Raw genomic sequence first — 15,830 nt, 5'->3', positions numbered from 1 at the left:
CCTACCACCTTGACGGGCACGACCAAGTGTTTCCAACAACAGAAGCCAGAAAACCTTGACCATAAGCGTTAGCATGTCAGTGCGTCCTGCCACAGAAATGTATTGATCATTATTACCAAACACGACTATTTTAAAGACCAAAGTGTGTATGATGTAACCATCTCACCTGCTTTTGACATGTGTTGACCCCTTCCACCTCCGATGGTTAGTCCAGCACCTGATATGCACTCCATCTCACCTAGAAAAGAAGATAGAATTGCATTTTAGATTATTTCCATGATGGGAGGTGCTGTAGGTTTTCAAGTTTCAATTCAATTCAATTTTATTTAAAGTGTCTTATCATAACAAAGTTATCTCAGGACACTATACAGTTGAAGTAAGACTATAGTTGATTAAGGAAAAATAGATCCCAGCAATTCAACAAAGAGCAAGAAACAAAACACTGTACAGTGAGCTGTACAGTGAGCTATGGCGAGGAAAAACTTCCTTTTAGAAGACAGAAACCTCGAGCAGAACCAGACTCATTGTTGACGGCCTGCCGCTTTGACCGGCTGGGGGGAAGGATGGGGGGGTAGACAGATGGATAAGGAGAGGAGTGAGGGATGATATAGTGAGAGAAAAGAGGAGAGTGTAGGAGAGTCCATGGAGGTGCTGGAGAGAACTCGGGATTTGATGACGTGGTGAAGATCCTGGATCAGCAGCAGCTCTAGAGGTGGAGCCCTGGGGCTCCGGGAGAGAAATAAAAAGGTGTGGGTTTGGGACAAATGTATACAATACACAGGTATACAGACTCCGGTGACGGGTGAAGATATAGAGGGGAGAGGGGGGGGGGGGGGGTTGAAATGTTAGAGTGTGGTTTTGTGTGTGTGTGTCTGGTTTTGTGTGTGTGTGTGTGTGTGGTTGTGTGGGTGAGTGTGGTTGTGTGTATGAAAAGAGTGCAAGTAGAGACCCAGGGGCACCAACCACCCAACCCTGCATGGTGGGCAGGCAGAACCCAGTGACACCAAGAAGCCACCACACCACCAGCCAGGCCAGAGGGCACATACCTAGCACAGCAGGATCCAGACATGGGGGCCCAAGCCGCGGCAGGAACCCGCGGGAGACCAGGACCTGGCAGGCGAGATAACCACCAGAGCCAAGCCCGACCCCAAACACCAGCGAGAAAGCGGACCACCACCGTGGGGGCCCCGGCTGCGCGAGAGGGCAAGCACAGGCGAGGACGACCGAGGAAGCAAAGAGGGGGAGGCACCAGGCGCAGGCACGGAGGCAGAGGGGCCAAGGGCCCGCCCTCCAAGGGACAGCCAGGAAAACCAGTCAGGGGATAGAGCTCCGGGGCCAGGCCGGGCCACGGAAGACCCCCAGATCGTCAGGCCACCACCAAGTCCATAGCAGGGGACCGCGAGAAGACAAGCCAAAGAGATAGGGATCCACCACAGCAGCGGCAGCGGAGCCCCCCCCAATACCCTGTGAACACGGCCAGTAGCCGGGTTGAGCGCCACCGCATGAGCCCAGGGGAACAATGGCCAAGCACCGGCTCAGGTCCTCCGGTGAGAGTCCCCCGGGTCACAGGGGGGCCACGGTTGCGTGGGCAGGGATCCCATTAAATTTTATTAGTTTGTTGGCAGGGCGGGGGTAATGGGGCTGCAGCCGTCCGGGAACGGCCCCCAATCTTCAAACTGTAGAACGTCCCCAACAGCCACAGCCCACCTCCTCCATGTCATGAGGGAAGTTGGGGGGCCAGCAGTATTACATGGGCGGTCAACGGTCTCTAAGGTGCAAAGGCCCCGCCCATCACACGTACTGACCCCCAGCCCCCGCCCCCACCCACCATGCAGCACCCAGAGGGACAGCATTACTTGCATGGGCGGTACATGGTCTCTACGGTAACATGGGTCCGCCCAATGCCTAATGCCTCCGCCGTCCCCCTAACATGTCCCTGCCCAGTGTGGCCCCCCCCCACCCGGGAAGCCCCCGAAAGACGGACCAACCCGGCCACGCACCCCCAGGACCAAGGGCGATAGACTCCCCCACCACAGCACATGCCACACAGGGCAAGTAGAGGACCACAGCCACCGCTGCAGCAGACACCCACCCCAAGACAGGCCCCCACAGCCCCCCACCACAGACCAGGTGAAGCCATTGGGGCCGGAGGGCCATCCAGAACACCCGGCCAGCTCCAGCCCCACCCCTAACGGTTCACCCGCCAACCCCGTCAGCCGGACCAGCAACCCCCCCGCCCCAGCACCGCCCCCAACGCAACCCCCCCCCGCACACCACCAAAGACCCCCCGGAAGCGGGCCACCCCCACGCCGGCACACGGGGCCATCGCGGCACCAGTGGTCACCACCACCAGGCCCAAGGCCCCACAGGTCCACCCTCACACCCGAATCGGCCAAGCCAGAACGGCCCCGGCGAGGCCAGAGGCAAGCATGACCCCCAGCGCCACCGACGGTCCTAAGAGTTTGTGTTCACTATGTTACAAATATTACTCACTTACTTCACATTTGAAATCATTTGTCAGGAACCACAGAGAGAAAGGTTTCAAATTCCTCATCCAAAAGGGTTAAAATAAACGTATACTTATATACTTAAATACGATAAATATGTTATCTGTATTAATATGCGGAAGTGGTAAATGAAATCAATATCTTGAATATTAATAAAATAAATCGCCTACCATGAGCTGCCAATATAGCAAACTTTTTATTGGAATATAAATATATTTTCCTCCTTTCAAACAAAATACGTCTGTGAGTTACATTATAATTTAAAAAGCTAAGTTTTAGCAAACTAGCTCTCGTGTTAGAAAGCCACAGAAAGTTACATGAAACGCAATGAAACATCTGAGTCTTAAAGCAATAATTATATCTTACCTCAATAGACGAGTGACGCGCACCTGGTTCCGTCAAGTTACTGCACAAATGTGAGCACAAAATGCTATCGATCTTTGTCAACAAGTGTGACGTCAATATATGGAGGTTTGGCGGAAGTGGCGTGTGCGGCAGTTTGAAAACTTTTTAGCTGACGCTAAATTTAAACTAAACTTAACTCGGTCTTTATACAAGCACATCTACAATTGTATTCCATGGCGCTTTTAAACAAACAAGCACAATATCTCATTTTATTCCTGTGGTGTGACGGCTCTACATTCCTGCACGATCAGTTTATTAACGTACGTGACGTCACCTCTGCAGGATTGCGATTACTGTTGACAAACGTCACGTAGACGCTCATAATCGCAGCTAAATAAGCATATGTCCATAAACGCAATCTCAATGAAAGGTTCTATTTTCATAGAAAAGCGCACCGGATTATAAATAGGATCAAGCGAAATAGCACATCCAGACTTTATTTTACTCATTCATAAAACAATGTCAAAATTATGGAGTTGAAACACCTAAAGATATACAATATAGTCACTTTTACAGGACCTTTTAAGCATGTATTAATCCATGAGAGCCTCTTGACTTCACGCGATGCGTGAACAATCCAAGCTTCAAAAAATTAAAATTAAGCATTTTTTACCGATTTATGTTCATCTCTTGAAGTGGTTCGAGGTCGTTAAGCACAATCGGGGGTAGAATCGCACTGTTGACATTAAACATTTCAAGTGCGCTTCATAGTTCTAGAATTACGGTAGCCAAATGACAACAGCGACACGTCACGTCACGTTACCATGGCAACGTCGAGTTAAGCGACGCCTCAAATGTAACCCGGGTCGTTTGAATCCGACGTCGGGGAATGCTCTGTATATTACTGGGTGACCCGGGTAGACGAAAACCGACGTTTTTGTCCCCCCTGTAACGTTACCTTAGGGACGCCAGGGGGACATTGCACGGCGTAGGACGGTATGACGCCTTGGGTATGAGGACGTGTTGGCGGGGCACCACTCCGACAACCAGCGATTAAATGATGAATAGCGAGTAAACATATCATCATTGGCCATATTGGGAAGGGGTCCAGAGAACACTACGGAGTCCGACATTGTTCGTGCGAATGCACACACCGACTGAACGTTAACCTTGGTGACCTCCGAGCGACGTAATCGGATGTCGTTGCTGCCGACATTAATAATCATCTTACTGTATTTATGTTTAGCTTTAGCCAGCAGCTTCAAGTTTGATTCAATGTCGCCCGCTCTGGCCCCAGGACTACTCTTGCTGGCTTCGCTAGTTTAACGTTCCGAAGTATGGAATCGCCTATGAACAGAGCAGGTTCCTCGACTGGTGACTTGTCGAGTGGAGAAAATCTGTTGGAAACGCTAAGGGGTTGGTGGTGCTCCGTTGACTTTGGCCGGGAACTATTCCTCCCACGAACCCACCAACCCTGGTTTCCCGGCTGCTCGGGAATTGCTGGAGGACTACCTGCTAGGCTATGTGGCTGTGCACTGTCTACCTGACACTGGCTAGCTAGCGGTTTAGCATCGACAGCGCACAACCGGCTCTCTAGTTCAACGAGCTTCACCTCCAATCTAGCTAACAGGCTACACTTCACACAACTACTGCTATCTCTAAAGGAGGTCGAAGCGTAACTAAACATCTGACACACCGAGCAGGAAAGAACAAAGGAGGGAGAGGGAGAAGGAGGAGACATACTGAGAGGAAAGTTTGACGAATGCGCTCACCGGGAAGTTTTTCAAACTTGTCCTCGGCCCGATTCGACTCCGGAGGATGTTGGTCCAAAAATAAATGTAGATGTTCACGGATGCTCCAGTAATAAGGCGATCAAAAAGAGAAACGATTGTTCTGCTTCGAGCGAGAGAGACGCTGCACGGTGCTCCACTACGATACGACAGGTGATACCCGTGTTCATGTGAGGTCAGACGGGTAGATGTGAGGTCAGACAGGTACATATGAGGTCAGACTTGTACAGGTGAGGTCAGACAGGTAGATATGAGGTCAGAAGGGTAGAGGTGAGGTCAGACGGGTAGATGTGAGGTCAGAAAGGTAGAAATGAGGTCACACTGGTACAGGTGAGGTCAGATAGGTAGATATGAGGTCAGAAGGGTAGATGTGAGGTCAGACGGGTAGATGTGAGGTCGGACGGGTAGATGTGAGGTCAGACAGGTAGATGTGAGGTCAGACAGGTAGATGTGAGCTCAGACAGGTAGATATGTGTGCGTGGAACCATAAGTAGATTCTGATCCACAGACCTCAGAGCCCGAGCTGGGGTGTAAGGCTGGATCAGATCAGTGATGTAAGGAGGAGCCTGACCATGAATAGCTCTGAAAGTAAGAACCAGAATTTTAAAGTTGATCCTGAAAGAAACTGGAAGCCAGTGAAGAGTTTTAAGGATCGGAGAAATGTGAGTTATCCTACTTGAGCGGCTCAGAATTCTCGCTGCAGAGTTCTGAATCAACTGCAGACGAGACGATCCTTCTTGTTAAGACATGAAAACAAACTGTTACAATAGTCCAGACGAGAAGAAACAAACGCATGGATTATAAGATCCAGATCATGTTGTGACAACATTTTCCTAAGTTTAGAGATTTTTCTCAGTTGAAGGAAACCGTTCCTGGTCAGTTTTCTGCAGTGTTGAACAAGAGACATGTCTTTATCAAATACAACACCCAGGTTTCTCAGGCTCAGTTTGACAGACTGACCTAAGTCACCCAAGTACTGACTCAACCCTGGAATCTTATCATCAGGAGCAATCACCAGAGTTTCAGTTTTGTCCACATTTAGCTGTAAAGTGTTTTCACTCAGCCATTGTTTGATTTCTAGCAAACAATTGACTAAGCTGTTCAGCCTTTGGGGCTCAGTTGGGTCAAAAGAGCAGTAGAGCTGGATGTCATCAGCAAAAATGTGATAAGAAACATCTGGAAATCTCTGAATGATTTTACCAAGGGGAATCAAGTACAGCAAAAACAATAAAGGACCCAGAACAGAACCTTGAGGGACTCCACACAACAGATCTGCCGATTCAGACCTCATTTGATTGGCAGATACACTAAAACTGCGCCCAGAAAGGTAAGATGAGAACCATTCTAACACAGACCCAGACAGTCCCACTTCATCCCTTAGTCTTCTCAGCAGGATCTGGTGATCAACTGTGTCAAAGGCTGACGACAGATCTAAGAGAACCAGAACAGTGAATTTACCAGAGTCAGCCGACACCATGATGTCACTGGACACTTTCAATAAAGCTGTCTCCTTAGAATGATGTTTACGGAAGCCCGACTGAAACTTCTCATGGATGTCGCTCTGATCCAGGAACAAAGACAGCTGCTCAGACACCACCTTCTCCAAGATCTTGGACAAGAAAGGGAGCTTAGAAATAGGCCTGAAATTACTGAGGTCAGTTGGGTCTAAGCCTGGTTTTTTGAGCAGAGGCTCCACAATGGCATGTTTAAATGCATTGGGAAAAACCCCTGTGGAAAGGGAGAGGTTTACCATATTGGTAACCCAGGGGCCAATTACATCAAATACTTTGATAAAAAGCCTACAAGGAAGGACGTCATCTGAGCAAGAGGAGGGTTTCATCTTGTTCACTAGTGCCGAAATATCACCCAAAGATACAGCAGTGAAGGATGACCAAGAGGAGGAGATGGGCTCAGAGACAGTAGGGGTTCCCAACAAAGGGGGAGAGATTTTCTCTTTGATCAATTTAATTTTGTCAATGAAAAATCTCAACAATGCATTGCTGTCAGCTTCACAGAAGACCGGCGTGATTTGAGGAGCAGGAGACACGAGAGAATTAATCGTGTCAAACAAAACTTTGGGGTTTTTCCTATTTGCTGCTACCAGTTTTCTGATGTAATCAGATCTAGCAGTTTCTACCATCTCATTGTAAGAAGTCAACAGATCCCTGAGGTGAAGTCTGTGCACCTCAAGTTTAGTGGACTTCCAGAGACGCTCAGTCTTTCGACAAAGTCTTTCAGACTCAGGAGATCTTCATTTGTCCAAGGGCACCGTTTTTTCTGAATTTTCAAGTTCGATTTAACAGGTGCCACTTGATCCAGTATTTCAACACAATGATCAGTGTAACAGTTAATCAAACTGTCCACATCTGGACAGTCATCAAAGGAAAGATGGTCAAACATAGCAGAAAAACTGTCTGCAGTATCGGCTGAGATGACACGCCTCTGAGACCTAACTTTCAAAGGCTTAGGTTCAGGGATGAAGTCCAGGTTGAACAAGACAAGAGAATGATCACTCAGATGGACATCATGTACAGATACATTAGAAATGTTCAGGCCAAGAGTAAAAACTAAGTCTAAAATGTGGCCTTTTTGATGAGTGGGTTCAGAAACATGTTGCTCAAAATTAAAGGCTTCGGTTAAAGTTAAAAGTTCTTTAGCAGAACAAGATGTGACGTCATCAACATGAAGATTAAAGTCTCCAAGAATAAGAACAGATTCCATCTGAATAATGGAAGATAAGAAGTCACTAAAGTCTTTCAAGAACACCGCCGCCAGAGTTGTTCCGAGCGATCGCAATTGCGCGTCTCATCCTGACCTGTACTCCAGCCCGACTCGATCCCTTGTGGAAATCGCCCGGTACTCGAGAGATCAAACGATATTCCACAGAGTCCGAGTCGATGAGAAGCGGAGCCGGAAACACGTTCACCGGACGTTGGTAGCTGTCGCGAGTGAAGTCCTCCATCGACTCTCTGATGTTGAGAAGAGCATCACGATCATAGATCCGAGATGCTTGAGACATATCTTAAGTGATATGAGCATAAAATCCGGACAAGTAGTCGTTAACACGACTGTTTTTGGCAATTATTGCAGGAGCTTACGTTTCAAGCAGCCGATCAAAGGCTCACCGGAAGCGGAAGTGTGAGGTCAGACAGGTAGATGTGAGGTCAGAGAGGTAGATGTGAGGTCAGACGGGTAGATGTGAGGTCAGAGAGGTAGATGTGAGGTCAGACAGGTAGATGTGAGGTCAGACGGGTAGATGTGAGGTCAGACAGGTAGATGTGAGGTCAGACAGGTAGATGTCAGGTCAGACGGGTAGATATGAGGTCAGACAGGTAGATGTGAGGTCAGACGGGTAGATGTGAGGTCAGACGGGTAGATATGAGGTCAGACAGGTAGATGTGAGGTCAGACAGGGAGATATGAGGTCAGACAGGTAGATGTGAGGTCAGAGAGGTGGATGTGAGGTCAGACAGGTAGATGTGAGGTCAGACGGGTAGATGTGAGGTCAGAGAGGTAGATGTGAGGTCAGACAGGTAGATGTGAGGTCAGACGGGTAGATGTGAGGTCAGACAGGTAGATGTGAGGTCAGACAGGTAGATGTCAGGTCAGACAGGTAGATGTGAGGTCAGACGGGTAGATATGAGGTCAGACAGGTAGATGTGAGGTCAGACGGGTAGATGTGAGGTCAGACGGGTAGATATGAGGTCAGACAGGTAGATATGAGGTCAGACGGGTAGATGTGAGGTCAGACAGGTAGATGTGAGGTCAGACAGGTAGATATGAGGTCAGACGGGTAGATGTGAGGTCAGACGGGTAGATATGAGGTCAGACAGGTAGATATGAGGTCAGACGGGTAGATGTGAAGTCAGACAGGTAGATATGAGGTCAGACAGGTAGATGTGAGTTCAGACAGGTAGATGTGAGGTCAGACGGGTAGATATGAGGTCAGACAGGTAGATGTGAGGTCAGACAGGTAGATGTGAGGTCAGACAGGTAGATATGAGGTCAGACAGGTAGATATGAGGTCAGACAGGTAGATGTGAGGTCAGACGGGTAGTTATGAGGTCAGACAGGTAGATGTGAGGTCAGACGGGTAGATATGAGGTCAGACGGGTAGATGTGAGGTCAGACGGATAGATGTGAGGTCAGACAGGTAGATGTTAGGTCAGACGGGTAGATATGAGGTCAGACGGATAGATGTGAGGTCAGACAGGTAGATGTTAGGTCAGACGGGTAGATATGAGGTCAGACGGATAGATGTGAGGTCAGACAGGTAGATATGAGGTCAGACAGGTAGATGTGAGGTCAGACGGGTAGATATGAGGTCAGACAGGTAGATGTCAGGTCAGACAGGTAGATGTGAGGTCAGACGGGTAGATATGAGGTCAGACAGGTAGATGTGAGGTCAGACGGGTAGATGTGAGGTCAGACGGGTAGATATGAGGTCAGACAGGTAGATATGAGGTCAGACGGGTAGATGTGAGGTCAGACAGGTAGATGTGAGGTCAGACAGGTAGATATGAGGTCAGACGGGTAGATGTGAGGTCAGACGGGTAGATATGAGGTCAGACAGGTAGATATGAGGTCAGACGGGTAGATGTGAAGTCAGACAGGTAGATATGAGGTCAGACAGGTAGATGTGAGGTCAGACAGGTAGATGTGAGGTCAGACGGGTAGATATGAGGTCAGACAGGTAGATGTGAGGTCAGACAGGTAGATGTGAGGTCAGACAGGTAGATATGAGGTCAGACAGGTAGATATGAGGTCAGACAGGTAGATGTGAGGTCAGACGGGTAGTTATGAGGTCAGACAGGTAGATGTGAGGTCAGACGGGTAGATATGAGGTCAGACGGGTAGATGTGAGGTCAGACGGATAGATGTGAGGTCAGACAGGTAGATGTTAGGTCAGACGGGTAGATATGAGGTCAGACGGATAGATGTGAGGTCAGACAGGTAGATATGAGGTCAGACAGGTAGATGTGAGGTCAGACGGGTAGATATGAGGTCAGACGGGTAGATGTGAGGTCAGAGAGGTGGATGTGAGGTCAGACAGGTAGATGTGAGGTCAGACAGGTAGATATGAGGTCAGACGGGTAGATGTGAGGTCAGACAGGTAGATATGAGGTCAGACAGGTAGATGTGAGGTCAGACGGGTATATATGAGGTCAGACAGGTAGATGTGAGGTCAGACAGGTAGATATGAGGTCAGACAGGTAGATGTGAGGTCAGAGAGGTAGATGTGAGGTCAGACGTGAGGTCAGACAGGTAGATGTGAGATCAGACAGGTAGATGTGAGGTCAGAAAGGTAGATGTGAGGTCAGACAGGTAGATATGAGGTCAGACGGGTAGATGTGAGGTCAGACAGGTAGATATGAGGTCAGACAGGTAGATGTGAGGTCAGACGTGAGGTCAGACAGGTAGATGTGAGATCAGACAGGTAGATGTGAGGTCAGAAAGGTAGATGTGAGGTCAGACAGGTAGATATGAGGTCAGACAGGTAGATGTGAGGTCAGACAGGTAGATGTGAGGTCAGACGGGTAGATGTGAGGTCAGACAGGTAGATATGAGGTCAGACAGGTAGATGTGAGGTCAGACGGGTAGATGTGAGGTCAGACGGGTAGATGTGAGGTCAGACAGGTAGATGTGAGGTCAGACAGGGTTAAATCAAACACCAGAGTTGATTAGAATTATTTATTTATTGAACCTTTTGTGGAATCACCTCCTTTGATCGACAACCATCAGTTCTGACACACACACACACACACACACACACACACACACACACACACACACACACACACACACACACACACACACACACACACACACACACACACACACACACACACATCAGAACCGTCACGAGGCTTCAGAGAAAGTTCTAGAAGTTCTTCTTCATCTGGACTCGTGGCTCCAGAGACAGTCCTCCAGGGTCTGTCGTCTGGTCCAGCCTCCAGTCCTGTCTCCCATGTTCACGCTCTCTCCAGGTCCTTGTACTTCTTGCGGAACACGGACACCTGGTCCTTGAAGAGCACCGGGTCCAGGCGCAGCTGCGAGTGCACCAGAGGCATGTAGCCAAACCAGCTGAAGGTGTTGATGCACTCCTGCCGCTGACTGAAGTGCTCGGGGTCGACCCAAGGAACCGTCCTGGTGCCCTGGTGAGCCAAGAGAAGGTGGTGAGACTAAGAGCATCGGCAGGATCTCAGGAAGAGGAGCGCCCACCTGTGGACCCGGGAGCTCCTTGGACTGCTTCCTCTGGGCCACTTTGATTGGCGGCAGGTGCGTCGCAGCAGAGACCAGGAAGTTCATGAGGATGTCCTCGCAGTTGCACGAGCGGTCCACCAGAGTTCTCAGGGACTGGGGCAGGTAATGAGTGAACAGGTAGTGGTAGTACCTGCGAACATATGCAGAGTTTGAAACATGTTACCACAGTCCTATGAAACTGCTGTTCTCAGAGCGAACACTAGAGGTCGCTTCAGACTCACAGACTTCTTGTCCATCACATCAGAAGTTCAACCTTTAACGTCTGAACATTTGTTTCTTTATTATTCAGTAAACCATAAGAACAATCGATACAAAACTACTTCCAAGCTTTTCAACTTAAAAATATATATTTTTATTATAGAAACTTTAGGATTAAAGAATTAATGTTTTACGATATTAAGGCTTAAACTCAAAAAGATGATTCAATAGAAGAAAACGCTTCAAATAAAGGAAAAATGTTTAAATTCATTTTTTCTTGAACTAAATGTTTTGTTTTGAAAAAACTTTTGATGATATTGTTTTTCATCAAAATCCACTTTCTTTTATTCATTTATTTTATTGTGCAACTGATGTGTTTGATTGACTTTTTAATGTTAGTAAATCGTTTGTGTCATTCTTTTATTTTATTGGACAGACTTGTAGAGGCTCATGTTCTTCTGTTGAATTATCTGTGAAATCATGGTTTATTCTTGAGATTCTTCTCTTAATGATGACGTTTAAGTGTTTGAACAGTTTATAAAACGCTTGATGTGTCAGTCGTGGATCTTATTCCTGCCGTGATGAGCTTCATTCATGTCGCAGTATGACGTGATGATGGACTAGAGCTCAGATGATGGAACCCTGGATTCAGGAGATGTTCACCCTCGACATGGTGAAGAGAGAACCACACGTTGAGCTGGAGCGACTTTACTTTCAGCCTGTTTTGAACTGTGGCTCTGATGGAGGTCCAGCTGACAGCAGCACATGCCGAGCGTCTGTAACGGAGACTATTGAGACTTGTCTGGACGAACAACAGCTCCACGTCGGCCTCAGATGGAAGAAGTTCTTCAGGTGGTCACCTGTGGTAGAAGGCAGCTCCAGTCAGCACGATGGAGTAGTCGTTGGTCCACTTGGACGTGTAGCCCCAGGCGTGTTTCAGGGGGTCCCAGAAGTGGCTCCTGGGCGGGTAACCCACGATCCTCTCGGGGAAGCTCCTCCACACCAGGAAGGCGAAGTTGACCTGAACGACAAGAGTCAATCCTGAAGCTCCTCCTTCTCGCCATCGTGTCCACAAACCTCACTGGTCAGCAGAACCGTGTCTTCGTCCAGGCTCAGCACAGCTTCCGTTTCTATGGCAACGTGAGGTAGAAACCGACTGGAGGCCTGCGACACAAACATGAGCCATCGGGGAAAGTCAGGACATGAGCGACACACCTGTCACAGAGAGGACGAGATTCTTACCTTCCGTCTGCCGTCCGTCACCGTGAGAGGAACCGACATGGGCGGAGCTTTCTCACTGTTCCAGATGATGATGATCTGCAGGAATGATGTCGACGTTCAATGACATCCCAGAAAACTCAGGTTATTATTTATTACTCGAGGTTATGTTGGTGTCTCAACAAGAAGGATGTGTCTCGCCTGCAGTTCATACAAAACAGCCAGAATTCTGATTCGCTCTCGTAGAAGAACTCACATTTCTCCGATCCTTAAATCTCTGCATTAGTTTGTTTCAGGATCATTTTAAAATTCTGGTTCTGACTTTCAGATCTTTTCATGGTAAGATTTCATTAATTAATTAATAAAACAAGAATGTTCTGTATGCAACAATATTCAAAAGACTTATATGGAAAAAAATGTATTCAAGAATATATATATATATATATATATATAGGTACATTTTTAATTATATATATATATATATACATATATATATATATATATATACATATATAATAGAAACAAATTTTGGAAAGTTTAAAAATCTGCATCTTTTTTTGCCAATACTGTGTCAATATTATCCATTCTTGACGATACACAACACACACACCAAATATCTACACAACTCTTTAAAGCTGACTTCCTGCAGCACACTGACTGACTGACCTGAGAGCAGTACTTGGACCTGGAGACCACCTGCAGCAGCTTCATGATTGGCTGAGACTGAGACACCAGCGGGGAGACGGCGTGGATGACGGCAGTGAATTCCTGACCCGGAGTGACCCCTGGATTTATGAAACAACACAACAGCATTTCTACAACTGACCCTGACACATCTTTGGGGGGGACGCGTGTGTGTACCCAGGCCCAGGTAGTAGAACGGGAAGTGGGCCAGATGTGTGGAGTATTCGGGAAGAACCAGCAGTCCTCCAGGCAGGAAGTTCCACATGTACTTGTTCCTGGACGCGTGAGAAAACACTCGGTCCTTGATGATCTGTGCGGAAACAAAACTTGAATCAATTTGTTGCTCCACCAGATGGCGCTCTCAGCCGTGAGATGTTTCTCTCTGGAAACATTACTATTAGAAGGTTAAGAAGTGAAAGAACCGAGAAAGTGAGGCTTCATGAAGCTTCATCAAGAGTTTTCACTGATTGTTGGTCGATGATGATCAACATGATCTTATCTACTCACACGGTTGAAGTTGTGTCGTTCATTTGTTGTGTCAAATATGTAAACAACCCTTAACAGTCCAGGTCTCTGCTCTTCTGATCCCTCCTGCCTTTATTATTATTAACATTATTTTTAATGTTAATTTTAGTAATTAGGTCAGAATATTTGAATTGTTATTTATGTAAAATTAAGGTCAAATAAACTCAGTAACTCCAGAAGCAGCTGTGGATCAATGACATCAACAATATTGAATATTTCAAATGTTGTTTTTATTGATTAGTTTTGATGTGAAGATCAGAACAACCTTCCATCTGCATAACTGATAACCTGACGCTTCGTTCTACCCTCACTCGTGAACAAGACCGTGAGATACTTGAACTCTCCTCCTGTAGATGCTCGTCTTATTCATGAACTCTAGCCCATCGAAACATGTTCTGACCCACGAAGGCTCGTCCAGGTCCAGACGATTTTTAAGATGTCAATGATTTTTTGCTCAAATCAAGCACATTTAAAAATAATAATAATTGTTTCAAATAATATTCCATAAACTGAACAGATTAAGTCGCACGACTGGAACGATTCCAATGCCGAGCAATTAAAACGAGACAATTCCCCGCCAGGAAATGGTGAGAAGGGACTGTGCGCTTTACCCCGTGACCAGAAGAACCAAGAAAGCTACAAAAGACTTGAAAATGTTCTTAAGTTTGAATAGTGTTTCTACTGGAACGTACGTCAGAGCAGGAGATGTTTGACAAGCGTTGCAGATTTGAGACTTTTTGACAAAATAGATTCATTCGTCATTACCTAATTTTTATTCTATCTATTTGTAGTCTATCTAATCTAATTAGCCACAGCATTTATTAAGATAAATAAGATAAAATAAAATATAAATAAAATTGTAATATTTAATATATATGTTTTTTTCAAAACATCTTACTTTACAGAATTGACTTAAGAAAAAGTTTAGAAAAAAAGGTGTTTTGTTGAAATGTGAATGAATAGAAATACATTTCCGCCTGGAAACATTTATTTATTTCATTGAAGCAAGATCTCAGAGATGCTTCAGGACTTAAAACAAACATCATTTCAACTTCATCATGTTGACGTGAGTCACTCAGACTGTTGACCAGGTTACATCATTTACTCTTCAATAGTTTGCTTTAAAATTATTTAAAAAAAAGTTGAAATGGAAAAAAGCTTCTGAAACATTGAACAGGTGGTCATAATGTTATGGCTCAATGATCCGACATGATCGATACCAAAGTCTCAAACAAGACATTGATCGACCGTTTGTGTAGTGAAGTTGTCTTCTCCTCTCGCTGTCTGTGACCTCTGACCTTCAGGGAGACGTCTCACTGGTTGATATTCGACTGCTCTCCCCTGATGGTAGACCTGTATCTCTACTGACTTACTTCCTCTCTTTTAGTCTTTGTCTTCGACTTCCCAGAATCTTCATTTTCTCTCGATGTTGTTTCAAGTGGTATGTTTTTTACTGGAAAACTGTCAGGTTAATTCTAGAAATAACTTGAGCGAGAACTGTGTAGTCTTGATAGTATTGATAGTATTGAAGTGTAGTAAGTATAGGGTTAAATTTGATCAGAACGACCAGCACTCTGGTTATTACAAATATTACAATGTAATATTTTAATAATATACCTGGAATAATGGAGCACCACCTTTGAGTCTTAGTCCAAAGGAAACTATTAAAATTACATGGATAATATTATAATTATTATAATTTACTTTGGTTTTTTAGTGGAAGCAAAATCAAACAAGAAGGAAAAGCACTATACAAATATTACTTACTAACTTACTTACATACAAATCCCCCTTTGGTCATTGTTGGGAAACCGTCGCTGTTTGTCCATCAAGGCCAAGGTTGTTGTAGGTCGAATGTCATCCAACTCATCCAAGATCGTCCCATCCTTTGTGGTTCTTGTACCATTGATAGACATTTCCAAACATCTCTTTATTTAATTTTAAATTATTGTATTATATTATTTATTTATTATTTTAGTTAAATTAGTGTAAGTATTACTAGTAAAAGCAGTAGTATAAATAGTAAAAGGAGTAATAGAATGAGTAGTAGAAGTACAAGTAGAATTAGTAGTAAAACTAGAAATAGAACATGATGGACAGTAGTTTTTCCAGAGATCTGGAACTGTCACCAGTGAGTCCAGCTTCAACCACAGAGCCCTCCTGATCAACCTGTCCAACCTGTTGACACTCCTGTTTCCAACCCAACACACCTCAGCACAAAACACTGCCTCAGAAAGTACAGTCTACTCTGAACTTTCTTATACACATGGTCTGTGTCAGTTTACTGTCCAGCAACACAC

General features: G+C 45.8%; 1 protein-coding gene across 1 annotated transcript; it reads right to left on the bottom strand.

Annotated features, from left to right (window-relative positions):
* Positions 1-10,613: 10,613 nt before the first annotated feature.
* On the bottom strand, positions 10,614-13,311 carry LOC148083054 (exostosin-1c-like). Its single transcript, XM_087785719.1, has 7 exons — positions 13,183-13,311; positions 12,988-13,106; positions 12,346-12,420; positions 12,181-12,267; positions 11,964-12,124; positions 10,864-11,035; positions 10,614-10,796 (listed from the first exon to the last, which is right to left on the bottom strand). Exons 1-7 carry the CDS (start codon positions 13,268-13,270, stop codon positions 10,614-10,616), a joined length of 885 nt encoding a protein of 294 aa, XP_087641845.1. The 5' UTR covers positions 13,271-13,311.
* Positions 13,312-15,830: the final 2,519 nt, after the last annotated feature.

The sequence above is a fragment of the Callionymus lyra genome, chromosome 3, assembly GCF_982586985.1.
Source record: "Callionymus lyra chromosome 3, fCalLyr1.hap1.1, whole genome shotgun sequence".
Classification (NCBI taxonomy): Eukaryota; Metazoa; Chordata; class Actinopteri; order Syngnathiformes; family Callionymidae; genus Callionymus; species Callionymus lyra.
This window is presented reverse-complemented; position numbering and strand designations above follow the sequence as displayed.